Source organism: Nelumbo lutea, chromosome 1 (genome assembly GCF_056320005.1).
Source record: "Nelumbo lutea isolate HS-2025 chromosome 1, American lotus-T2T, whole genome shotgun sequence".
In the NCBI taxonomy this organism is placed as follows: Eukaryota; Viridiplantae; Streptophyta; class Magnoliopsida; order Proteales; family Nelumbonaceae; genus Nelumbo; species Nelumbo lutea.
In genome coordinates, this window is record NC_142684.1 from 99,448,923 (window position 1) to 99,475,652 (window position 26,730).

Consider the following 26,730-nt stretch of genomic DNA (forward strand, 5'->3'; position numbering starts at 1 on the left):
TTGCGGTGTTCCATGCATCAACCATAAACTGGAACAATATGTATGGACCGGTATGTCCCTATAGTTGCAATATTTTGAACCTTGCTCTAAACTCCAACTCAAATTTGGTTGAATTGGGTTATTGATAAAGATGTGCTATGATACCAACTATAAACTTTTATAACCAAGAGTAACCACTCATCCCAGGGGTCGAGTGTCACCCAATTAAATAATCTCCCAACTATAAAGAGTCCTCGTCATTCCTGAGTGGCTTGATTTTAAATAAAATGAAGTTATTTTGGCGTCATATCACTTGTTTTCACGTTTCCATTGTATAGATACAGTGATTTCAGGCTTAAAGGAAATTCAGCATCTTTAATTAGGGTTATGGTAGCAGATTTGAAGGGGGCTACGGGTACAAGTAGTAATAAATGATTTAAGCACTAATAATTTAACGGTGGATATGGCTTTAAATAGAATAGGTTGGCGAAACAGGATTCACGTATCCAACTCCATATAGTTGGGATAAGGCATGGATGATGATGGGTTATGGTAGTAGAACTATAACCAATTTTCCATCATGTTAAATATTTCAAGTGCGAGTGTAAATTCTCTATATGACAACTTGTTGATGCTATCCTACGTAACATGGATATACAGGGTCTTTACATCATATTTCATTCTGAAGAAAAATCTTCTGTATGAGTAGCACAATTTGAGTAAATTTTCCCATAAATCCGAGTAGAGCTGGATGATGGAGCCAAATTATGCTAGTTCTACTGTCCAAAATGTAATCCATATTGAAACATACTCATGTTTGCTGCATGAAAATTGTGATTGATATCGACAAATGAAGTTGAAAAATGCTTACAAGAGGTTGAAGTTACTTCCCACTACACTGTATGGTTGGTAGATATTCGCTCTTTGTTCCAACTTTTGCAGGAGCCACAGCAATAGAACTGCTTTATAAGAAAATTAAAACAAATTACAATGTTACCTATCTACATAGCACACAGGGGAGCATGGCAGGATGGATTCTGCAGATAAAAGCGCATCCATAAAGAAGCAAGCTTCAATATACTTCCACATTCCACTGCTCTCCCTTCTTCAACTGCTTCTTGTACTCGGCCCAATCAATTCCTGCAAAATAGGGCATGTGAAAGTCAATGAGAGAACAATATGTACAAGCATCATATCATGTCCTAACCACTCGATCTATTCTTACCATCCTTTGCAGCTAAAGACACCATTATGTCATCAATTCCCTTCTCCATTCCCTTCAGTCCACACATATAGATATAGGTGTTGTCTTTCTTGAGTAACTCCCATAGCTCCTCTGCGTACTGGGCCATTCGGGTTTGAATGTACATCTTCTCACCTTTTTCATTTGTTTGTTCTCTGCTCACAGCAAAGTCAAGCCTGAAGTTGTTGGGTGCTTTCTCTTTCATTTTCTCAAATTCCTGTCCAACCAGCATGGAAAGATTTTAGGTTGTCCTTCAAAAAATTCTGCAAACAATTAATCCAAAAACCAGAAAAATTCCTGAAGAGCATGAAATTACAGACTAGCTTACCTCCTTGTAGAGCAATGAACTACTTGTTGGAACACCCAAAAAGAGCCATGCCAATCCGTTGAACTGCAAAACATGTTAAAATTAGAGCCGCTTACTAAGAATAACTTCACAAGTCATATTGACATCCCTTTAATTGTGTCAGAGTAGTGAAATGTGAACCTTGGAATATATCAAACAATTGGATGCTTCTCTAGAAGCTGCTCGGCGGTGGCCATGGAAATTGGTTTGCACTCAATCCACTAAAAAGGTTGAACAAGTATCACCCCTAATACTGAGGGTGTCGCTGTCACAAGCACCTTCCAGGGATTGAGTACATAAGGGTCCATATCAACAGAAGTCCTCCTTGATCCAGCTATTCAGTGGTTCTCAATGGCCCCACAGATGATAGAACCACGTGTCTATGAGACATTGTCTTTGCCTCCATTTTATTACTTTCAGATACAAAATTAGTTGTTCAAGTTCTGGGCCCCATCTTTGTTTCAAGTTAGAAATGTGTAATAAGTCATTTCAAATGATAATGCATTAAAATCCTACTTAAGGAGATCTGTGTACCTTGTAGTCTTCATGCTTCTCAAAGAACATTTTCCACAAGAATGAACGAAAAGGAGCAATTCCTGTTCCTGTTGCAAGCTGCAAGAATAGAGACAAGACAACAGCTATTGATAAACCCATAGAACTCAAAAACGGTACATAAGCAGAACAAAGAATTCAATGGCAATTTTAATATTACAGCACACAACATAAAAAAAAAAAAAAAAAAAAAAGATGGGCATTCATCAATGAAGACTACCATTATGATTGTGGCATTAGGATCTTTTGGCATAAGCATTTCTTTCCCAACAGGTCCTGTAATCTTCACTTCAGCTCCAGGTTTCAAATCACCTGAAGATCAACCAATTAGAGTTACAAGGGTAAAGGATAAAATAACTAGAGAACTTTCCCAATTACCAATCATCAAAGTATATACTTTCACTACAATGACCAGGTTAGAATCCCAGAACTACATAGATACAATCGCGAGAGGAAAATTGAAAAAGACTCACATAGGAAATTTGAGCAAACTCCTTTAACTATTTCCCCTTGTTCATTGGTATAAACAAGTCGCTTCACACACAGAGAGACCTATAAAGACACGCAAAACTTAATTGGTTGTAATAAAAGAAAGAGAACTTTCCATCGAGAGCTTAAAATCGTAGCTTTGTATTTATGATTTATCAACAGATTAACGAATTATAGTAAGGGGTAAGGAAAATTCAGTGCGCATTCTGCACTTTTACGGATTATTTTAACTGGGAAAAATAGATTAGAAAAATCAGGTATTTCTGAATAAGACTTACGGTCTTGGAGTCTCCGAAGTCCCCAAGAGCGCTGCTGGCAATCGAGTACAGCCTCAGCTTGTGGGGCTTCCCGTTCTTGTCAACGCCATCCGGAATTACTCCAATAGATTGCCCTTCTCTGTATGGGACTTCCCCTGTATCATTCAAGCAACCGGCACAAATGATCAAACAAGAAAAATGCTACATCAAATTTCAACCAACAAAACTCATCTAGGAGACAAAATAATAAGAAAAATCAGTACCCTCAGTGCTGAAGACCATGTGCCAAGTTTCTCCGGGAGCATCATCGCCGGTGATCTTGGTGTTGAGAAGGCATCTACCAGTGTATGGGTTCTTGGGCTTGAACTTGTTAACAACCACATCTTCCTCATTCTTTTTGGAAATCTTCTCTACCTTAGCCGGTGCCTCAGTGGTGACCTGAGCTCTGATAGAAACCACTCTCCCACGAATAGAGACATTCCTATAGTACAAACAAGTCTACAGAACCCAAAACGAGACGATAAACTGTAAGAGAAGGAAAAACCCGGATACAATAGAAGAGGAAAAATGCGAAAAAGAAAGATAATCTCAACCATGAAGCGCCCCCCCGGTCTCATTCATTTAAGTTGTTTATTCGTTAAAACTTTACCTTGTTGAAGCCTATTCTCTCCAGAGAGGTTATAGATGTTCTGGTGGGAAGAGGAGATGACTTGGAGGACGGCAGAGAGACTGCAGCAGTCAGTGCAGCAGAAGCAGAAGCCATGATTTCGGTGGAGAAGAAAAAGTGAACGAAAGTAAATGTGGTTGAGAGGTTTGACGAGGAAAAGAAAGAGGAGGAGAAGATGGGAGGGAGAGGAGAGAGAAAAAGGGTTAGGATTTGGAGTGGGTGGAGGAGAATGGAAGGGCAATGCAGTGGTGGTTATCGTTGGAGGGAGTCGGATTCTGTGAGGATAAGTCTACGGCTCCTATACGAACTACCCACTGGTCACTGGATCAGATATTCAGATTCCTCTTCTCCCCGACACCATACGGTACCTAACTAGAGAGTCTAGAGGTTCTGAGGTTGTGGCTTGAGATTTCAGATTTGTCAAAGAGAATGACGGGTAAATCCGGTGGCCGGTGGTTGGTGTGGAAACGCCGGATCAGACCGGATTGTCCGACCGGATCGATAGCCAAAGAGCGGGTCGTTCGCTTGTCTCCGTTCCGGTCGGATCGTGGAACTCGAACCCTGATGAATTGGAGAAGACGCCGAAAAAGCTGACCCGACCAATCCGAAGGTGGGGTACCGTAGTGGATTGACGGCATGGTTCTTGCTTGGTCTTCAGTTAGCAGCTGAATTGAGTCTCAGAAAAGTGGGTGATTGTTTCTGACTGCATTAACTTGATCCTCACAAGTTAGCAACGAAGAAGATTATATGCGCTCTGATGCATCGTTTTGAGGTGGTGGATTGGTGTTATATATTAACAAAGTTAAGAACTTATACTTTTCTACCATTCTGTTCTAATTGAGCCTTGTTCTGTAATTATTTTTATGTTCTCTGTGGACCCAATTGATTTCTTTAGTAATGATAATCGTCGAACCAAAAATTAGAAGACATTTTTGGATTCCAGTGCTTATTTGTTGATAAAGTTCATTTGAACCCCATATGAGTTCAAGGAATTCCTTGTTTATATCTATATATGTACATATCAAAATGGGATACGATTACAATGGGATTGTATTATGACTTATTGATTTAATTTAATATTGGAACTCTAATTATTTAAATATCTCTAAGGTTGTTATCATGTTAAGGAGAACTGAACTATCTAGTATTGATTTGTGGAGGCTTTTCACTTGACACCAGAGTCCAGAAACCAGTTCTAGTTTAGTATGAAACATGGGGAGTTTAGGCATGTTAAGACCCAACCCATGTCCAACTCTGTGGGCTGAACAGCCATGTAAACAAGCCCATTCCATGAATGAATGGAGCTTTCAGTTGAGGCCAGCCATAGTCTAACTCAACTGACTATTAGTCTACAACCGAAATTCAAGCTACACATTCCAAGTTTCAAACCCCTGCAAAACCTATGCTCAAGCTAGAAATTGAAGAACATGTTTTTGGTTTCAGTTTTGAAAACAGAAACACAAAAGCATGTTTTTTTTTATTATGTGTTTTTGTTTTGATTGTTTCCAAACTGGATGGTTTTGATTTGTTTTTTGAAACCAACAAAAAAAAAATAAAAAATAAAAAACAAGTGATATTGTAAAACATTCCCTAAGTTGGTCAATGGATGGCTGCAACCAAGAGCCCTCTCTCTCTTTCTCTACGACCTTTGCAATTTATCTAGGGATGCAACTTGGGCAGGTTGGGCCGGGTTTATGAAAAAAATTTGGCCCATCCATTTTTGGATTGGTTTTTTTAAGCCTCTCTCTCTCTCTCACACACACACACACTTTATCTCATTCAATTTCTTGTAAACTTTCTGCCCATGATGACACCAATTACTGTTTTACCTCACACCCATGAAAACGTGTCATGCATATGAAACTTCAAAACAGCCCAAGCTGTTTTTTGCAAACAGCCAAACTTTTCTTGTATATGTCGTACTAGCAAGTAAATCCATGCAAACACATGAATTGAATAGAAACTTAGTTAGGTTATGGTGCTGATATGTCCAAACTAGATTCCATATTAAGGTTGGATTGGCTTAAGAGAGTTTTTCTTGTAACTTACATTTTTATTTTTTATATTTCAATTAAAAATAGATAACCACTTGTATGAAAAATGAGAGGAGTAGGAACATCGGAGCTCTATAGTTAGAGGCTCTATGGTCTTACAAAAGATGACAGAAGTACATAGATAACATGCACAATATATGCATATTTGTATATATTTGTGCATGAGAGTGGCCCCTAGGATGTATATACATTGGATAATGGTCCATATTCTTTTTGAATTATACTAGCATGTTGAATACTTTTCATTCTATACAGTATATAAACACCTCAGCCTCTCATTTCATGGTTGCTAGTTGCTGAGGTCCTAAAGTGAGACCTAGTGAGGGGGGAGACCGGATCTGCTCTTCACATAGGGCACCTCACACACACATCTTATCATGTATTGGGAACATCTCCCGTATTTATAAGTTAATTTTCACAGGAGATGTTCTCAATGCATGATGGATGTGCATGTGAGATGCCCGATGTGAGGAGCAGATCCCGTTCTGGGAGGGGGGTTGTGTGATCACAGTTCACTTTCATATCATATGGAACGAACAATGCTAGCTCCTGCAGGTTAGCATTTGCCTCTCTCTTTCTCTCTAATTAAAGAGATAATCCATTAAAGAGCTACGATGAACAATAGAAACAAGGGTACCAGCCAAGAACGAAAACAACACAACAACTACAATGCTAAGCCGGAACAGGAATTAAAACAATCACAGTAGGTATCGTACTCTCTTCCCAAGAGTTTTCATTGCAGTCAATCTTAAGATACCCCTAGTTCTGGAGATCCCTGTTACAGTAGGTGGAGTGGTTCGCACCATTAACGTGATGCATGAAAACATCAACGACCTATGCATAGGTTGTGGATTTGTAGGCCATAAGTCCTATAACTGCGCCCATCCATCATTGGTGAAGGGTGGCCTGAGGCAAAAAAGAGGAAAAAATTTTTTACTAGGAGGCCAAACTTTTTGTTAAAATCTGAGTTTAAACTAGAAGTTATATTGCAAAAAACCTCATGGTTTAATGATAGAGCATATGATCATGGGCCCATGCATGCACAACCCTGGCTTACTTGGGTTCTAGCAACAGGCCCACTCCCATGATAACCTTAGAGAGACCCAATCCTGTAGACTCTGAAGATAACTCTCCCACCTAGACTTTATCTAGGATAACTCCCTCATCTAGGATAACTCTCTTCTAAACTCTATCCTATCCTAGATAACTTTGTGTTAATGTAAAACTCTATCTAATGTGGATCGTATTCCTTATCTCTTATAAATATGATGTAACTAGAACCCCTCCTCTATAAATAGAGTTGGGATCGCGGTCATACCAAAAACAGGACCAAACGAACCATTGTTTATTCTCTCCATTATATTTTCACTATTATTCTGGTTGTTTATTATTGTTTTTTGTTTTTATCTTGGTATCAGAGCCATGTTGACTGAAACATGAGCACACGATAGAAGTCCACTTGTCTCCTATAATGATTGCCCATCATCCACCGGAACCAGTTCGCTCCCTTCAATCCAAAATGTGACTCACTACTTGCCTATCAAATTGGGTAGCGACAGCTACCTACTGTGGCGTGTCCAGTTCTAACCTATTCTGTGACACCATCACCTCATGGACTTTGTTGAAGGGAAGAGGAAGCCGTCGCCTGAAGTAATTCCAGATCCAATCGGTACAAGAAAAATTCTCAATCCGGAATTTGAAAAGTGGATGGATATAGACCAACTTGTGTTAAGTTGGTTGATCTCCTCTCTTATAGAGGGAGTGATGGCTCAACTGGTAGGCTTATCAACTGTAGTTGAGGTATGAACCACTCTTGCTCGTTGTTATTCTAATCATTCATGTTCCAGAATTCTACAGTTGTGACAACAATTGCAAAGAAGGGGTCACTTTCTATTTCTGCTTATATCAAACGTGCTAAGTCCATTGCTAATAGCTTGTCCACCGTTGCTGAACTGGTTCTCAAATCAAAACTGGTACTCTATATTTTTGCTAGTTTAGGTAGCAAGTACGAGTCTGTAGTTACTGCACTCACCAATCGATCCTGATGTAGCTGACCTCGGTATTGCGGATATTATGGGAGCTCTCCTCAATCACGAGAGCTGGCTAGAAGAACAGGCCCACATCTCCAATCTTTATAATACCAACCTTGCCGGTATTAGTGCCAAAAGCAAAGGTAACAATTCTCAGTAAAAACCTCCAAAGTAGTTTTCCCCTTCATTCAATAATAATAGAGGCAGAGGACAAGGTCGTGGATTTCTGTAGTATAATCATCAAATTTTCTCAAATCAATCTCAACATTTTTCTGGTGGTCATGGAGGTAAGAACAATATAATTTATCAAATTTGCAATAAATCTGGACATAGTGCTCTTCAGTGTTGACGAACAAAGTATGCCTTTGGTTTTGCTAGTGATAACACATACAATGAACCCTTTGCTTTTCATGGAGGAGTAAGCAGCCTTTAGTATCAAAATTCTTATAATGAGAATACCTTTGACCCCAATTGGTATCCAGACTCAAGGGCTACACACCATATGCCTCCAGATTTGGACAATCTTCAAAATCAAACTGAATATACTGGGGCCGATCAGGTCAAGGTTGGAAATGGCCAAGGTTTATGCATTCAACATACTAGTTCTTCTTCTATGATGTTTAATCAACATGCTTTTTCTTTGAAAGATATCTGTCATGTTTCATCTATTTGCAAAAGATTGTTATCTGTCAGCTTATTTACAAAGGATAGTGATTTATTTTTTGAATTTCACTATGATTATTGTTATGTGAAGGACTATTCGGGGAGAATCCTACTATGAGGGGTCAGTAGAGATAGCTTATACAGCTTCCCTTCTTCGACCACTATAACATCAGAGGCTCTTGTTGGAGAATGAACTTCTATTCACGAATGGCATCTACATCTTAGTCATGCATCTCTGCGTATCGTACGACAAGTCATTCCAAAATTTGGTCTTCCTTTTGATAAATCTAAGTCTAGTCAATCGATTTTTGAGTCATGTCAAATGGGTAAGAGTCATATGTTGTCTTTGAATTCTTCCAGTTATTAGTCCACGCATCCTTTAGATTTAATTTTTTTCTGATGTATGGGGCTCGACTCCCATTAAGTCAAATAGTGGGTATTCATATTATGTTATATTTATTGATGATTTTTCCAAATTTTCTTGGATATATCCTATGGCTCGAAAATTAGATGTATTTGAGATTTTTCTTAAGTTTAAACAACATGTTGAGGTTCTCTTTGATGCTAAGATCAAAACTTTTCAATATGATTGGGGCAACGAATATCGCTACCTGTTTCAATACCTCGACTCCCAAGGCATCACTCATCGACTGGCTTGTCCACACACTCATGAGAAGAATGGGTCCGTAGAATGGAAGCATCGTCATATTATTGAATCCACCCTGTCTCTACTGGCCACCTCTAATCTCCCCTTCTCGTTCGGGGCTGACGCAATTGAGACTGTTGTTTTCCTCATCAATTAGCTATCTATTGTTGTTCTCAATGGTATGTCTCCTTACGAGAAGCCATTTCACACTAGTCCAGATTATTACATGCTTTGCTGTTTTGGGTGTTTGTTATCCATTCTTGCGTCCATACAACAAGAATAAATTTATGTTTTGATCTCTCCGATGCCTTTTCATTGGCTACAGTGGTTCCCACAAAGGCTATAAGTGCCTTCATGTTCCTACAAGGCATACCTTTATTGCTCACCACATCATGTTTGATGAGACTTTGTTTATATGAATTGATAGCCCCTCTTCTAGCAATGACTCTACTCCAATTGGTGTATACATCTCTGCGTCAATCTCACGACGTCCTTCATATACTATCTCTCCTGAACAAGGTTTCATTTCAGCCCCAACATCTCCGAGACCTCCTAAACAACTTCCATCGCCCTCATCGATTGACTCCACCACGGGTAACTCACCCTCCTCTGAATGACCACCACGGTATTGGAATGTTCAAGAGCTCTTGGATCACACTGAACCTGTGATGCCACCTATTTGATCTCATTCTATTCGTACCAGATCCATGGATGGCGCCCTCCCGCGCCCTTACACTACTACGAGGTACCCCATACCGTCTGCTCTTTTGACTCTTCTCTCTGATGGAGAACGGGAACCACAATATTTCTCCCAAGCAGTGAAGTTTGAACACTGACATGCGACAATGCTGAAAGAATACAATGCCTTAATCAATAATGACACTTGGCAGTTGGTACCATACGGTCCATCAATGAATATTGTTGGAACTAAACGGATCTACAAAATAAAAAAGAAGGCTAATGCCCAAGGATTTCATCAAGTTTCTGGCCTTGACTACTTTGACACTTTCAGCCCGGTTGTCAAACCAGTTACCGTCTGCATAGTTCTGGCTCTTGCAGTCTCTCATAAATAGCCGGTGCACCAATTGGATATTAACAATGCTTTTCTACATAGAGTGCTTGATGAGGACTCAAACAGGCACCCTGGACTATGCAAGGCTCTCTATGGACTCAAACAGGCACCCTGGGCATGGTACTCTCGTTTGAGTATTGTTCTTAATCAGATGGGATTTCGGAACTCCACAGTTGATCCTTCATTGCTCATCTTCAATATTGGTGACATAGTAATGATTCTACTCGTCTATGTTGATGATATCATCTTAATTGGGAACTCCTCCACTACTTTAGCTGGATATCTCAAATCCTTATTTGCAGTTTTCCCTCTAAAGGATTTGGGTCCACTACACTATTTTTTGGGCATTGAAGTACACCGCTCCTCTGGCAGTTTATTTCTCTCTCAACAAAGAGATATCCTGGAATTTGTTGCATTGCACAAATTTAGAAGGAGCTAAACCCGTTTCCTCTCTCATGGCCTCTTGCAGACTCTCTTGCAGACTCTCTCGGGACTTCGGCTCCCCATTGCCTAACCTGACTGAGTATTGGAGTATCATAGGAGCTCTCTAGTATGTAACCATCACTAGGCCGGGCATTTCCTATGCTGTCAATAAAGTTTGCCAATTCCTTCAATCTCCAACTAATGAACACTGGGTGGTAGTAAAGAGGATTCTCAGATATCTCAAAACTACCATTTCTCATGGTCTTCTCTTTGGGTCTTCTTCGTCTCTTCAACTAATCACCTATATTGATGCTGACTAGGCAAGTTGTCCAAATGACTGACATTCGATTGGGGGCTATGCCATTTAACTAGGTTTGAATCTCATTACATGGAGCTCTAAGAAGCAACCAACGATAGCTCGTTCCAGTACCGAGTTAGAGTTTCGGGCCCTTGCAAATGCTGTCACCGAACTATTGTGGATTCAATCACTACTCAAGGATCTCAACTACTCGACTCCTCCGCCTACCATATGCTATGACAATATGGGTGCAACCCACCTAGTTGTCAACCCTATTTTTCATGTCCGCACCAAACATGTTGAAGTTGATTTCCATTTTCTTCGAGATCTCATCACTTAGAAGAAACTTTACATTTGGTACATACCCATAGAAGATCAAGTAGCTGATGTGTTCACCAAGCCTCTCTCTTCCTCCAGATTTGCTCATCTTAGATCCAAGCTTCACGTCGCCCCGTTCAACTTGTGGGGGGATGATAGAGTATATGATCATGGGCCCATGCATGGCTCATGCACAACCCTTTCTTACGTGGGTTCTAGCAAAAACCCCACTCCCATGATAACCTTCGAGAGACCTAATCCTATGGACTCTAAAGATATCTCTCCCACCTAGACTTTATCTAGGGACTCTCTGCTATCCTAGATAACTTTGTATGAATGTAAAACTCTATCTGATGTGGATCTTATCTCTTATCTCTTGTAAATATGATGTAACTAGAACTCCTCTATAAATAGAGTTGGGATTGGTCATACCAAAAACAAGGTCAGCCGAACCATTGTTTATTCTCTGTCCATTATTGTTTCACTATTATTCTAGTTGTTTATTATTGTTTTTTGTTTTTATCTTTTAAGGACAGGAAAAGGGACATTGTTGGTAAAGCCAAGGCCCTTGCCAAAATTAAAATGGTAAGGCCAGGTTGAATGTCCCTTTTTCCTCTCCATACTGACCGATAGTGGGTTCCTAACAACACCAACTTATCTAACATTGAAGAGGTCCTAGGGATTTTGAAACATCTAGATTGGTGATTTGGAAGGAAAAGAAATGCTGGAGGGAGAAAATGAAAGAGACTGTAAAAGACGAAGAGGAAGATGAAGAGGTCGAATGTGATGAGACCATGCACCAGATATGGGAGATTCTAAATGATGAGCAAAACAAGGATGATTCTTTGGTGACCACATTCCTGAGAGCAACTACTATCGACCATCATGAGAAGGGTAAAGAGGTGGCCTAGTAAATGCGTCCAACCACAAGTGACAAGGGCATTTTGATCAATGAAAGTGCTTGCATGGAATGTTAGAAGGGCGTGACGACCAATCCTTCACTGCCAGGCAAAGGAAATAGTTGGGGGTATCAGGTATTAATTTTTGCTATGTATGAGACTAGATCTTACTCTGTTAAAGTTGAAAAGCTAGCTAGGAAGTTACATTTTGATCAATGGTTTGTGGTTAATTCTAATGGTTATTAGGGGGGTGTTTGGTTATTTTGGAAAATTAAGTAATATCATTTCACTTGATGTTATCTTTCATAACGAGAGGATAATCCATTGTTTAGCTTACAATATTGAAGCAAAATTTTACTAGACTTGTATGTTTATTTATTATGCCCACCCAAACAAAAGTATGTAAGAACCAACGTGACAAATTTTAAGAGAGATTATTGGAGACTTTAATGCAATCCGATCCAAGTATGATAAAATTGGTGGGAGACCAGTCTCCCAATCCCAATTGCATATTTTTAATGGGATTATTGATGATTATAATTTAATTGAGTTGGAATCAAGGGGGAGCAAATATACTTGGAAAAATAATCACTTATATGAAAAGCTTGATAGAGCTCTACTTAATACAGAATGGCTAGACAAATACCCAAATGCCTATCTTGAGATTTTACCTTTTCTTAGCTCTGATCACACCCTTATTCTTGTTCATGTGGGGCATAAGTATGATTTCAGTCCTAACCCGTTTAGGTTTGAAATGATGTGGGAAAATAGAGCCGATCTAGAACAAATCATTGATAGAGCATGGAGACAAAGAGACTTCGGATCAAGAGGACAACAATTTATTATAAAAAGAAACAAAATAATATCATGAATAAAGAAATGGAACAAAGAGGTGTTCAGTAACATTAATGAGAAAAAAGTGGATCATGGATGAAATGAAACAAGTTCAAGCTACATTAGAGGAAAACCCCAACAAATTCTTCTAAAAAAGAAATATTTTGGGCCCAAAAGTCCAAAACTGATTGGATCCGGTGGGGTGATAAGAATACTAGTTTTTTTTTTTTTTTTTTCACATTAGAAGGAACAAGAATAGGATTATTAGGATTAAGGATGAAAATAACAATTGGGTTAAAGGCCCAAATGATGTTCATTAGAAACTCTGAGGAAAGATTTAAAAGGGGCAAAACAAATATGGAGAAGGTTCTGAATGAATTAAGTTTAATAATTAATGATGCCTTAATTAAAGATGTCTCTTTCCAAGAAATTTGGGATGTACTGAACTCATTGGGTGACAATAAAGCACCTAAGCCTGATGGGCTTAATCCATATTTTTTTTTCAAGAAATATAAATCAATCATTGGAATGTCAGTAGAAGATAATGTAAGAGAATTCTTCCACTCTGGAAAGATAAAACGTTGCTCTAATCCCAAAAACTGACAATCCGGATAAGACAGATAAATACAAGCCTATAAGCCTATGTAATACAATTTATAAATAATTGCTAAAATATTGATTAACAGATTAAAACCAATACCAGGGGATATTGTGACCCCTTTTTAGAGTGTATTTATTGTAGGGATACAGATCACTGACAATATTTTAATAACCCATGAAATGGTGAATACCATGAAAAGGAAAAAAAAGGCAAACAAGGGCTTATGGCATATAAAATTGACATAGAAAGATTGGATTTCATGAGAAATAGATCAATTAGGTTATGTAATGCTTTTCCTCAGTCTCCTACCAAATTCTCATTAATGGATCACCTATTAGAAATTTCAAACTTAAGAGAGGTATCAAGCAAGGTGACGTGCTTTCTCCCTATACAAGAAAAATAACTTTTAGCGGCAGTCCCTAAAACAACCGCTATAAGTTTTACCGGCAGTCAACAAACTGCCACGCTGCTAAAGCTACTTTTAGCGGCAGTCAGTCGCATTTGCCACTATAATATGATCTGGCTGCCGCTAGAAGTCTGAGACATTGTTTTAGCGGCAGTTGCGACTGCCAACTGCCGCTAAATATATATATTTCATATAAATAATCTATATATTTTTATATTATTCCTATTTTGTCCCTAGATTATTGTAATCACATGCTTTATTTCCTGGGTATTACAGATTAGAAACAAATAAAATGTGTGAATGGTATGGAGAATGATCATTGGTGATGTAATTACATACATGGATCTAAATTTAAAACTGAATAATCTCATATGTTCCCCATGTCTATTCAATACAACAACTTTGACCTTAGGAGACAATCCTGGCTAGAACTTCATTGAGTGGGTCCGTCAATACAAATTGACACAGCCCAAATTTAGGTCCAAATATTTTGTACCAATGAATTTAATAAATATAAAACCTTATAGACAACTTGATAAAGTAGTTTAAAAGATAAGAACATTTCCAAGAGATAATAGATTATTGCCATTTCAAAGCATTTACAAGTTACACCCAAATAATTAGACTCCACAACACTACACATGGTCACAAAAGAGCCACCAAGTAGCAGCAAGACATGCATTTTGTTAGAACGAACCACGCATCCATGACCATTGCATACATCAGACCAATCCATGGCATTTGGTCTTCATACCTAAAACAAAGAAGATTCACAAAAGGTGTTAGTAATGGGTCTGAACAACATTATTGACAATATCATTGATACGTTGAATCACCCACTCAAGGGTTTTAACCCGATTTTGGAAAACAGTTCTATTTTTGGTTGTCCAAATGCAATACAAACAAACTACCAGTCAAGTCAAGAAAACTAACTGTTATTGATTTTGACCATCCAACTTGCTTGAATAAACACCCCAAAGACACTAATGATATATGGTTTCCTCATACTCTAAACAAATAACAAAGAATAATTCCTAACTATTTCTTCTCAAAATAGGGAACATACACTGCAAATATATGAATATACAAGATTTTCCTATGTCAATGGTACCTTATTACTCATCAACGCCACATCACCAAAAAAGAGAAAAGGAAACTATATATATTGACCAATAGAGCCATTAATACTTTATTAATTGTATATGAGTTGCAACAAGAGATCATAAATACAAAAAAAAAAGTTTGAAATTACTTCATTCTTTCTCCTCTTGGTGAATCTTGATTCTTTTCTTCTTGGTTATTGGTTTTGCCTTCCCTTTTATTTTCTGCCATTTGGTAGGGGGTTGTTCTAAAACTATGAAAATTTACAATGGATTCTAAGAGTGGCATAAATGATTTGGACGGATCTCTAGAAAGAAAAACAGGGATTAGTTTAACATATATGTACAGGAGATATTCTCAATGTGCAATTGGATGTGCTGATTTTTTTCTTGCATGCAAGAAAACGAGGCTTACAAGGAAAGTGATCCTTTGCCTTAGGAGGAATTATCCTAGCCCTTATTAAATTAATGATAACATCATGAAAAGGAGATAAAATATGAAAAAGCTCTAGAATGAAATAAGTAGAGATATTAATTATGAGAAACTGAGAAACTGTTAGCATAATACTTTTGATGAGGCCGCTAGGAACAAATCCTCTTCTTATAAGTATAAATGCCTAATTAAAAGGTCTGAGATAAACCATAGAAGAGAGAACTTTAGCCATTTTTTGCTCTGAAATCCAAAGGCTAGGTTCATTGCTGCATATTTTCAAAAGTACAGATGCAAGAAAATCAGGAATTATAGACCAAGTTTTGGGACTTAATATCATACATGCATGCTTAACCAAAGCTTTGAATCATACAGCTGAATCATTCCCTCAGATCCAGACGTTCTAACTAAATGAGTTGGAAGAAATGGGTACCCTAACATGGGTCTGTGGTGGGCTTGCCTAGTTGGCTGTGAGGGGAATCTTGAGTTGGATTCTATCAGATAGTCTTTGTGCAGCCATCATGTCCTATACTTACAGACCTCAAAATCATCATATGAATTCAAATTGTGATTTCAGACCTCAAACCTGATTTCAAAAGTGAATCCCAAGTTATTTTTTCCTTCTCATACATGAACTTTTCAAAATAAGTGTATATTTGAACAAACACGTATTTTTAAGCACTATCAGACTTAGCCTACATGTTCCTAATTCAGCTAAAAAAGAAATTATTAGCCCTCTTAAACTTCACATTCTATAGACCCCATCTCTAGTATGTTGTGGGTCATTTAAGAAACAATCATCAATACTAGGGATTGTTTGGATAAATTTCAATTACATTCATATCCAATCTGATTATTGAATTTCCAAATCTGAATTCAATAAAAAATCCTAAATGGAAAAACCATATATACTTTCGTGGATAAAAAAGGCTAATGGTTCCTTAGTCACTATGACCACCAATTCCTCGGTCAAATGGTTTGACCATCCAATCCGAATCCTATCAAATGATTTTGGGGTCCAAGACCAGACCTGGAGCCATGACATGTTCCCAGTTAAACTAGTCCACCACACAATCCCTTATATTGGCATATGCCAATATATGTCACTTTATAACTTATCTCCCATGAAATGATAGTTTGAGATGTTTGACAATTTGAGATGTTTTTATACCCTATATAATAAAGACATGCTTAATATAACATGTATATAACTTTGAATGAGAAAGAATCTTCATCCATCTGTGGATTTCATTAGCTACTTCTAATATCTAATTTGAATTACCAAAACAAGGATTAGTTTACATACAATTCTGAACAGGGTAGGGATGCCATTGGGTTGGTGGGTTAAGTGGTAAATCTGCACTCACTTGATCCTATCCTATCTGGTCCAGTATTTATTGGTTCTCAGGTCATGTTTGGGTTGAGAAGAATCCATGCTAAACCCAACCCATTGACATTGCAGAAAACCAAATTTGACCAGATCAGGTTGGCTTCGATTTTGATAATTCCTTCCTATTTAGTCAGATCAGTTTGGGTTCCAGGATTAAAGTATTATCATATCAAAGAAAAGTTGTATAGAAATATAATGAAGTCACTTAACTACTAATTAGCAATTTCTGTATCTCATCTAAGTCCATATAACATCATCATAGAAATAGTTAACTACATCATTACTGTATGCTAATGTAAAGTCACCTAAGAACAATGAATGACCTACAATTCACAATTACCCAACTAAATCTGTCTCCCAAACTTCCAACGAAGTTAAAAAGGTTCCATGATCCATCAATGGTTGGGTAGAGACTGCAAAATGATTAAAGTAGCGAGAAATGATTTAAGAGACTACAAATCTATAATTTGACAATGGATATGATAATGAACAAGATGGAATGGCAGAACAGGATTCATGTAGCTTACCACAATATAGTTGGGCCAAGGCTTAAATGATAATGAAACTAATATATCAGTTAATAGATTACACATACACAAACAGTTTGTTCCCTAACAAATAAAAGGCCATTACCCAATGTTTGTACCAGCTATCTAGGGCCTTGGGAGGGGTAGATTGCATACAATCCTAACCTCTGGCATCATATCAAATAGCATATAGAAACATTAACAGCTGAATTGATTCTCTCTGCACCATGCACAAAAAGGTCAAAGAAAATGATATTAATCAACATCAAAGAACATTAAAGATGTTAACAAATTTTTATATGGAAACACAATAAGCATGGGCATCATGTAAAATGACTTGGTTGTAACCATTTAATGAACTAGACCTACAAATAACTCTCTTTGTATAATCGAGGTGTAAGTTTGTACATTCCCAGTGTATAGGTTCTTGGTGTATATGGAGCTCTTATATTGTTTTTGTCTTAATATATACTTATACATCTTTAGCAAAAAAGAAAAAAAGAAATAAAACATTTAGGGAGATTCAATTAGAGATGAGGTTCAAGCTGTTTTGTAGAGGGTACAGTTAGCTAAAGAGATGAATGTTGTCAAATAACTCATTGAGGGGGACTCAAAGTTGCTGATTAGTTGGATAAGGAATGTGGATTCTATTGTATGGAGACCTAAAGGGAAGCTATAAAGAGGTTTAAGTGGTTGACATCCAACATGACAGTAAGGATTCAGTGGGAAAGGTTAGCAAATAATATTTGAAACTTCTTATTGGGTTGGCTTAAATTTTCACTTGTTAAATCAACCAAAAATTTTGAAAGTTCAGATGATAGGGCTACTTTGGAAAAGTCACCTAAAAGCACTATGAACATGGGATCAATTGTTTTTTTATTTGCCTTCTGCATACACCCCTGTATTTAGTTTTCATAAATTAGAACCGATTTTTTTGGTGATTACTTGTTAAAAAGAAGACATTTTCTGAAGGAAGCCTTCGAGAAGAGATATTTTTAGTAGGGAATTTGAAATATACATTTATAAAATTTCTTGAGGGTATATTTTTTATTTATCTATATATGACTTTTGGCTAGTATAATACACTTCAACTAATTTCAACCGATGGAGTTCTGCACTTATTGCAGGTACAAGTCATCTTTGAATACATTTTTAAAATATCAATCATTTATCAAAAAAAAAACTTTTTCTACCTAATCTAATGACCCAGTCTCTTCTTAACCATAACATAAGAAGGGTTACTTCAATGTTTCTTCTTAGTGAGAAACATTATGCAATTATTTTATATCAAGATTCATTCCAACCTATACCCCTAGACACCCTGCCTCCACTACAAATTGGTGCACATATTTGCAACTTAACAAGAAAATATTATGCAATTATTTTATATTAGGATTAAAACAATGTCTAATCTAAAGTTGAAAAGAAGAATAAACAAATAAAACACCACATAAAGGTGCAGCCATTGTGCAAACTAAGTAGTAGTGAGATTTCTTTTACTTTTCTACGTATTAAACAGTAATCCCATACTACTCTTGTTGATTTGGGGAAGACTACCAATTATTATATATATATTTTTTTAAATTATTGTATTTTTTGATAAGAAAATTATTGCTTACTGGTTTAATTTATTTCCATTATAATTAGTTTCTTAAATAAACTACCATTGACTAGAACGACTAAACATCATTTGGCACTTTTATACGTCAATATAGAAATGAAAAATTTTTCCTCTCAAGAAAGGCCATGTTTTCAAAATAATTCTTGCAATGAAGCTTGTGCCATGGTATAGTGTTCTTCCAGCACTTTTAGAGTTGAGAATAAGAACAAATAAATTATGGCTGACCAGAACAACTAACCATCTCTAGTTGTATAGCCCTAGGTTGGGAGATGGATACCCCTGTCGGGTAGCCCTTTAAAAAGATATAAAAAATCTATAAATGAAAACTCTTTTTATAACCATCACCTATATGAAAAGTTGTATGTATCATCCATAAATTTAACCAAGGATTATAAATTTACCGGCTTGTGCTTTGAAAATCCCTACAAAGACTAGAGGCATGAAGACTAATTGCATCAGACCGGAACTAAGAAGCCTAATTGCATCAAAATAGAATATTAGAAACATAAGGAAAACCTTGGTAAAGACAATAATTAACCTGGTTAAGCTGTTGGAGATGCCTACAAGGACAAGACTGAAAGGTACAAAAGCCCTTCAAGGACTAAACCAGATAGTAGAAAAACCTAATCGGGAATCTCTGTGACTTATGCTACAGAAACACCTGAATAAGATATGATAAACTCCTTTAATTGGGTAAACGATCATTGCTGATCCTAAAGGTTCTTTATGACATGAGATGGCTAATAAAACTCACAACTTCTAAATTTTGAAAATGTAATCTATAAACCCAATTTATTGATAAAAAATCTACAAACACAAGTTGTATTAGGTGAAAGAAGTGCTCGGTGGAGAACAAAAATAAAACCAAATGGTGGCATCGACCAAATAGATTTACCTATGGTCAGATGCTATCCGGTGGTTTTCAGCTCAGCCGAGAAGGAGATGGCCATATGAAATTCGATTGAGAGAGAGAGAGAGAAAGAGAGAGAGAGAGAGAGAGAGAGAGAGAGAGAGAGAGAGAGAGAGAGAGAGAGAGAGAGAGATTTACTTCCGATCGGATTACGTCCGCTGTGCAATGGTGTTAAGCTCAGTCGATGAGACAATGGTGGTCTAAAATTCAATAGAGAGAGAGAGATGACAAAGAGAGTGGGATATACATAGAGGGTAGGAAGAGAATGAAATGTGGAAAGAAGAGGTGCATGGGAGGAAATCCTACTCTCAATTCATGCCATTTATGTAGTGGCAGTCGATTTATCTTTAGCGGCAGCCACTATTTAGCCCCCTCAAAAACTGCCGCTAGATTGTAGTGTAGGAAAACCAGGAACCAAGTAAGGGACTAGGGTTCAAGGCAGTGAGAGGGGACCAATTATCCCTATTGTACAATTTGATGATGATTGCCTTATATTTGCAAAGGCAAGTGTTGATAATGCCCTAAAAATTAGAGAGATAATGGAGGTATTTGCTGGAGCCTCAGGGCAGAGCTTGAACTTCAACAAATCTACACTATTTTTCTCTAAAAACTTTCACTTCCAGCTTAGGAAGCTTATTTCGAGAATTCTGAAAATTCCCATGGAAAGAAGAGAGGAAAGGTATTTGGGGGCCCCAATTATTGAAGGTAGAGTAACAAAGAAAACTTTTAAAAAAATTGTAGAGAATGTAGACATCAAGTTAGTTGGTTTGAAGAGAAATACTCTCTCGTTAGCAGGGAGAGATACTCTAATCAAAGCATCTATAAACATAATGCCCCAGTATATAGTGAGAATTTTCAAACTCCCAAAATCAATTATGGAGGAAGTTGAAAAAAAAACAAAGGGTTTTTTATGGAGAAGGAAAGACAAAAAGTCCTTAAATCTGGTTAGATGGGATACCATTTGTAGACCAAAAAATAAGGAGGTTGGGGGTCAAAAAACCTCAAGTGGGTCAATGCTACAAGTCTGGCAAAATTAGGATGGAAAGTCTTAACCCCAACCAAATAACCTATGGGTCCAAGTGGTCAAGAATAAGTACCTAAGAAATCAAGCTTTTTGGGATGCCAAAGCTAAATATAATATTTCTTGGGCTTGGAGAGGGGTCCTAGAATCACCAGTGGTGTTGAGAAAAGGTATTGGATGGGTAATTAGAAATGGAAAATTTATCAACTTTTGGGAAGACAATTGGAATTGGGTTGGTGATTCATCATTAAAAACTATTATTGGTACTAGCCAAGTTGAGGAAAATCTAATGGTGAGTGAGTTCATTACTAACTCTAGTGTATGGGGTAATGACAAAATCCTCTAGAAAGTTCCACTAGAAATTTGGGATAGAATAAGATCTATTCCAATCCGATCAACCAATAAAGGAGATAGTATGAAATGGAAACCGGACAAAAAGGCCAATTCTCAATTAAAATAGCATATGGGTTGATGGATGAGAATTTTAATGACGAACTCCTACACTACAAGAAAAATGGTCAAAGCCGGGTCTATTTGACCGCCGCTAAAAGGATATCTGAAAGGCCGCCGTTTTTAAATGCTGCGGTGGCAGTTTATATTAATAGACTCAACAGATTTTACAATGATCTGGTCTAATCGTTTACTGAACCGACGGATTTTACAACAAACCAGTCTAGCGCGGGAGAGCAAAAAATTTTCTCTCCCGCGCGAAGTCTTTCCTGTTTGACAAGATAGGAGGGTTCTCTTTTCAGAGAGAACCTTGCAGAAATTTTTTGAAGAAGACAAGCTTCTTCACGAGAAAGGAAGATAGCAGGCTTCTGTCCATTTGAGAAGGGGAAAGATTCCTTCACAAAAAAATTATTTATATTGAAGTTTGAGAAGGAAAAAGATCCATGCTTGAGAAGGGAGAAATTTTTGGGCCATTCTCTGAGCGACCTCTGTCCGTTTGAGCAAGATAGGAGAAATTCAGCGGCAGTGAACAGTGAGAAGTGAGAACCAGCCGACCATCTTCCTCCTCTGCCATTCTCAAGGTGGGTTTACTACTATTTTCCCTTATTCTATTGCTAGTTTCTTTCTTATCTTTTAACCATCCATTACAATCATCTATAGACAATAATTTCTTCGTCAAAAGATGTTTATTCTAGAAACTTTTGTTTTTAATTTAAATCTTTTAGTTTCGGAATTGATCTTGATTGTTTGGAATGGGGCTGTATTATCCAATAACTTACCATATTCTTGTAAGGGCATTTTTTGATGCTTCACATTCCTTATGGACATCAGGATATGCTCAATTGAAAATTTTATCTTCTTTCAAAACATCATTGTTTTGAAGGCCTAGAGAGTACTAGCACTGACCACATGCCTGGTTGCTGAAAGATTGGAAATCAATTGGACTTGTAGTTGATGACCTTGGTTACCTCGAGATAAAGTCAAATTTAAAGAATATTACCATATCTCTGACCAAATCCTAGTTTTCTCCTGTCAAATTTAAAAAGGATGCTATATCTTTAATGAGGTATCTGACATAAAATGATGGTGATGCTTTAAATTTCAACTACAACTCTTTATTATGTTTAAAATAAGCACACAAAGTATTAGGTAGTAGCTTTGGATCAGTTTTTGTTTTTTGGTTTAGAGTTGCTGTGTTTTGTATGTTGAGGTGCCATATTGTCACATCTCGGATTATATTTCTTTATTTCAATTAATGAATTTTCACTTTACTCTTCAAAAGAAAAGTAGTAGCTTTGGCATGTGACATTTAAGAACTGCCTTTGATGTTAGGTGATCTTATTTTACTGTTCAGTGGGAGCAACCTGTAAACAATCTTGTTAAAGCCTAATGTGGACTTTTGGAAGCATCTATAGTGGCAATTCGCACCTATAGACAAAGAGTTTTGGTGATCTTTTCGATCAATAAAGAGTTTCAAAGATTCTTCATACATGGTAGAGAAAAAGTGCTACTTAGCTTCCAAAGAACACAATCTGAAATGCATAGAACATAATAATAAACGAAAAAGATAGAGAACTTGAAGAAAAGAATAAACTATCTAAGCTCAATTTCTTATGCAAATACCAACCTCTAGTATGAAAAAGGGCGAAGGATATTCCAACTCCAAAATGAACTATCTAAGCTCACTCTGCAGGTTCTTCAGTCTGTATACATCCTGGGTTTTAGGTACAACTAAGAATGTTTCTTACATAGAGTTGTAACTGAATTTTATGTTTGTTAAACATTAACTTAATTTGTTCAATTGTGTGTCAATCCAATGTTATCTTACATCAAATTTCTTATGGCTCTGTTGCAGGGGAACACCCTTATGGTGAACACCCCTCGAGGACATTCTTCATGAGAAATATAAATAGCCATGTTGAGGATACAGAATTAAAGGCTCTTTTTGAGGTATTGTTTATTTCTATGGTATTTGTAATTTCTCTAACCAAGCTAATACAGAATCTTCTATCCACTTTGTATTATTGAGCATCATCACCAATCCACAACACCATCACACTTTCATTTCTTCTTGTATTTCTGAGGAACAGAACTGGAATTGTTTTGCCTTCATCAGAATAAATATGTGTAGTTGTGCATTTATGGCAACCAATAGACTAAAATTTCAGTGTGTAGATATCTAGATCTACTTACAAGTTGGTGGGAGATTATCTAAAACTCCCCTTGAATTTAGTTACAGTATATCTAATTCTGAGCTAGCTTGAATTAGTGTTGAAAAGAAAACCCAATTTAAACCTTCGTCTACTTAAGTAAGAGAAATGTATAGCTATAACCTTAGAACTTCTGGTTTTCTTTCTCTGATCTCACAAGATTTGGGCTTATTATGATGACACCACCAAACCATCAGAGCTTCCATCAAATCAAATATTTTTCCATTTTCATCTAGAAGAGCACTGGTTCTTTTCTTCCTTTTAAACCCTTTTTGGAGTTTAACATTTCTAAATTGTTTCAGCAGTCCAAGAACGTTAATTTTCTGTTTGCTTCCCTTCCTTTTTTTTGGTTATCGGTGGGTTGGACAGGTTAAACAGGACCACCAATATGTGTAATTATTATTATAAAAATTGTTGCAGTATAACCTTAGTCTTTGATGAGAAGATGGGAGAAATGAGTGAGTGGTTCTTGATTTAGTTTAAGTAACATTAGTATGTGAGTTACAAGTGAAGCCCATAATTGGAGGTCCTATGAATTTTCTTCCAAACTTGCACAACATTTGAACAACATCTGACAGAAAGAGTATGATTTCTAAAGCCATTTCCTTGCTTTACAAGGCTGCTGGATGGACATATTATTTAAAACAAACCTATGCAGAATTTTAATCTGTTAAAAGATCATCTACTTCTTTTGTGTAACAAAATTTTCACACCGTCAACTTCTAATTCATTGCATGTCAAAGCTATAGTTTCATAATAAAATGTTTATTTATTATGTTAATGCATTTTAGTTATCTGAACCTTTTTTTTTCTTGTGTAGTGGGTATACTCTGTCGAGGGATCCACACCATAATAAAGGACTTGCTTTCACTGAGAAAGAGAGAGATGCCCACTACTTAAGAGGTCTTCTGCCCCCAGCAATTGTCAGTCAAGCTCTTTAGGTAAATACTTGATAACGATTCCTCCTAGTTCCTTTTTCCCAATGTTTTAGCAGAATCAATCCTTGGGCAACAATTGCAGTTCATTGATCTGCAAAACAACAATATTCAATCAGTAAATCGCTCTGGATACTCGAACACCCTAATGTGAGATCATGCATGCACCGCTAGTCTTTTCTTTTACAATGTCCTCTATATGAACTTTCATCTATTGTGGCTACTAATTTTCATTTTCATTTACCATGGGTTTCAGATTTGTTGAAAATCCAGTATGTACAATTACCATGAATGATAACTATAGCCAGTTTCAAGGAATAGGACAAGCTTATTCCAATGACTTGACTAACTGTGGCTCCAAGTCATGTCCCCCACAACAAAGTGTGAACCCTCAGAGTTGTGATTGTGCCTATCCATACACAAGGATGTTAATTTTCAGAGCACCTATCTTCTGAGAATTGTCCAACGCCGCTATGTTTCATTCACTAGAAATGAGCCTTTAGGTAAACCTTAGCCTTGTGCCTAGTTCGGTTTCCCTCCAAAACATCTTCTTTAACGAGGATGACTATCTACAGATGCAATTGGAACTCTTCCTATCAAATGGTAAGTACTTTAATAGGACAGAGGTTCAAAGGATTGGGCTTTATTTGAGCAACCAAGTTTATAAACCTTCAGATATATTTGGGCCATACTTATTTAATGCATTTGTTTATCCTTTCCCAGGTAACTTATTCTATTCCTGCTTAGAAACAAAATTTGAGTCAACCCCTTGAAATGATGTATTTGATAAAAAATGAACAAAACAATTATTTCAGGTGGAAGTCAAGGAACTTCACTAAGCTCAGGTGCCATTGCTGGAATAGAAATTTCTTGTGCTTCTTTGGTCTTCTTACTCATGGGTGCGGGAATCTATGCCATTCGACAGAAGAAACATGCGGACAAAACTACTAAATTGAGTAAACCATTTGGTAATGTGCTCTATGCAATAATGAATATAATGTTTTCTATACCAAATTTACAAGTGCATATGATAATATGTTGAAATTTGAGAAGTTGCAATTTCCAATATAAATTGCTTATCTGAACTATTATCCACCATATTGCAGCATTGTTGTTTCAAATGAATAGTGATAATGGTGGTGCACCAAAATTAAAAGGAGCTTGATTGTTTTCCTATGATGGACTCAGAGTGTGCACTAGCAATTTCTCAGAAAGCAATGAAATTGGATCTGGGGCTATGGCAAGGTACTAATCCATCTGTTATAACTCATAAAGCTCTTGGTATGTAGCAATGCATGGCAAGTGAACTTTGTTCCCTTTCCAGGTTTATAAAGGAATTATTTGTAGTGGGCAAGTGGTAGCAATTAAAAGAGCAACACAAGGTTCAATGCAGGGTGGGCATGAATTTAGAAATGAAATTGAGTTGCTTTCACGGGTTCATCACAAAAATCTGGTGAACCTGGTAGGTTTTTGTTTAGAGCAAAGAGAGCAAATGCTGGTCTATGAATTCATTCCTAATGGGATGCTTTGGGAGATTTTGTCTGGTATGTTTCATAGTTCCATAAATGTTCTCCTATTTTGTATATCTTAATACATAATAAGAAATTATTCTGCAATCATCAACTGTAGGGAGATCGGGAATTCACCTAGATTGGAAGAGGAGACTCCAAATTGCTCTAGACTCAGCCAGAGGATTATCGTATCTTCATGAACATGCTAATCCCCCCATAATTCATAGAGATGTTAAGTCGAGTAATATTCTATTGGATGAAAATTTAGTTGCAAAGGTTGTAGATTTTGGACTATCCAAGCTGATATCAGACATTTCCAAGGGACATGTTTCCACCCAAGTTAAAGGAACAGTGGTAAGTATTACTGCATAGGCTGTCCCTCTTCCATCCTGAAGGTCTCTTAAAGAATGCATTGCCATTATATTATTCTACATTTCTACTTGAGAGAATCACAATTATATCTATATCAACAAATGTCAAATGTATGACTTCATAAGTACTCTAATTTGTTGAGGATACATGTTTAGAAGGAAAAGATGCATCAAATTAAACATGTTATTTGATTATGGTTCAATAAACACAATAACATTTGGAGGAAAAGGAAAATCTAAACTGGCTTTAGTTTTAGATCAGGATACTATAACCATCACCAGATTCTTGAGTTATAGAAACATCCTCTAAAATTATTGATCCTTTCAACCGGAATGATATTTTAGCTTAAGTAGGCTTACTCAAGAACTTAATTAGTGAGGCCAAAATGAGTAGTCATCATGAACCACATTGATAACACTATTAGAATTACTTTCCAGATTTTCTGTTTACTTAACTTAATTCTATTATAAACCTTA

At 36.9% G+C, this 26,730-nt stretch overlaps 1 protein-coding gene and 1 pseudogene across 1 annotated transcript; one reads left to right on the forward strand and one right to left on the reverse strand.

The window, feature by feature from the left end:
• Nucleotides 1-795: 795 nt before the first annotated feature.
• Nucleotides 796-3,946, reverse strand: LOC148876377 (ferredoxin--NADP reductase, leaf isozyme, chloroplastic). The gene is made up of 9 exons (XM_088966693.1): nucleotides 3,516-3,946; nucleotides 3,130-3,364; nucleotides 2,888-3,021; nucleotides 2,594-2,672; nucleotides 2,341-2,432; nucleotides 2,103-2,180; nucleotides 1,551-1,613; nucleotides 1,205-1,439; nucleotides 796-1,119 (listed from the first exon to the last, which is right to left on the reverse strand). The coding sequence occupies exons 1-9, from the start codon at nucleotides 3,627-3,629 to the stop codon at nucleotides 1,052-1,054; spliced, it is 1,098 nt and encodes a 365-aa protein (XP_088822819.1). The 5' UTR covers nucleotides 3,630-3,946; the 3' UTR covers nucleotides 796-1,051.
• Nucleotides 3,947-7,351: 3,405 nt separating this feature from the next.
• Nucleotides 7,352-26,254, forward strand: LOC148876378 (leucine-rich repeat receptor protein kinase HPCA1-like; annotated as a pseudogene).
• Nucleotides 26,255-26,730: the final 476 nt, after the last annotated feature.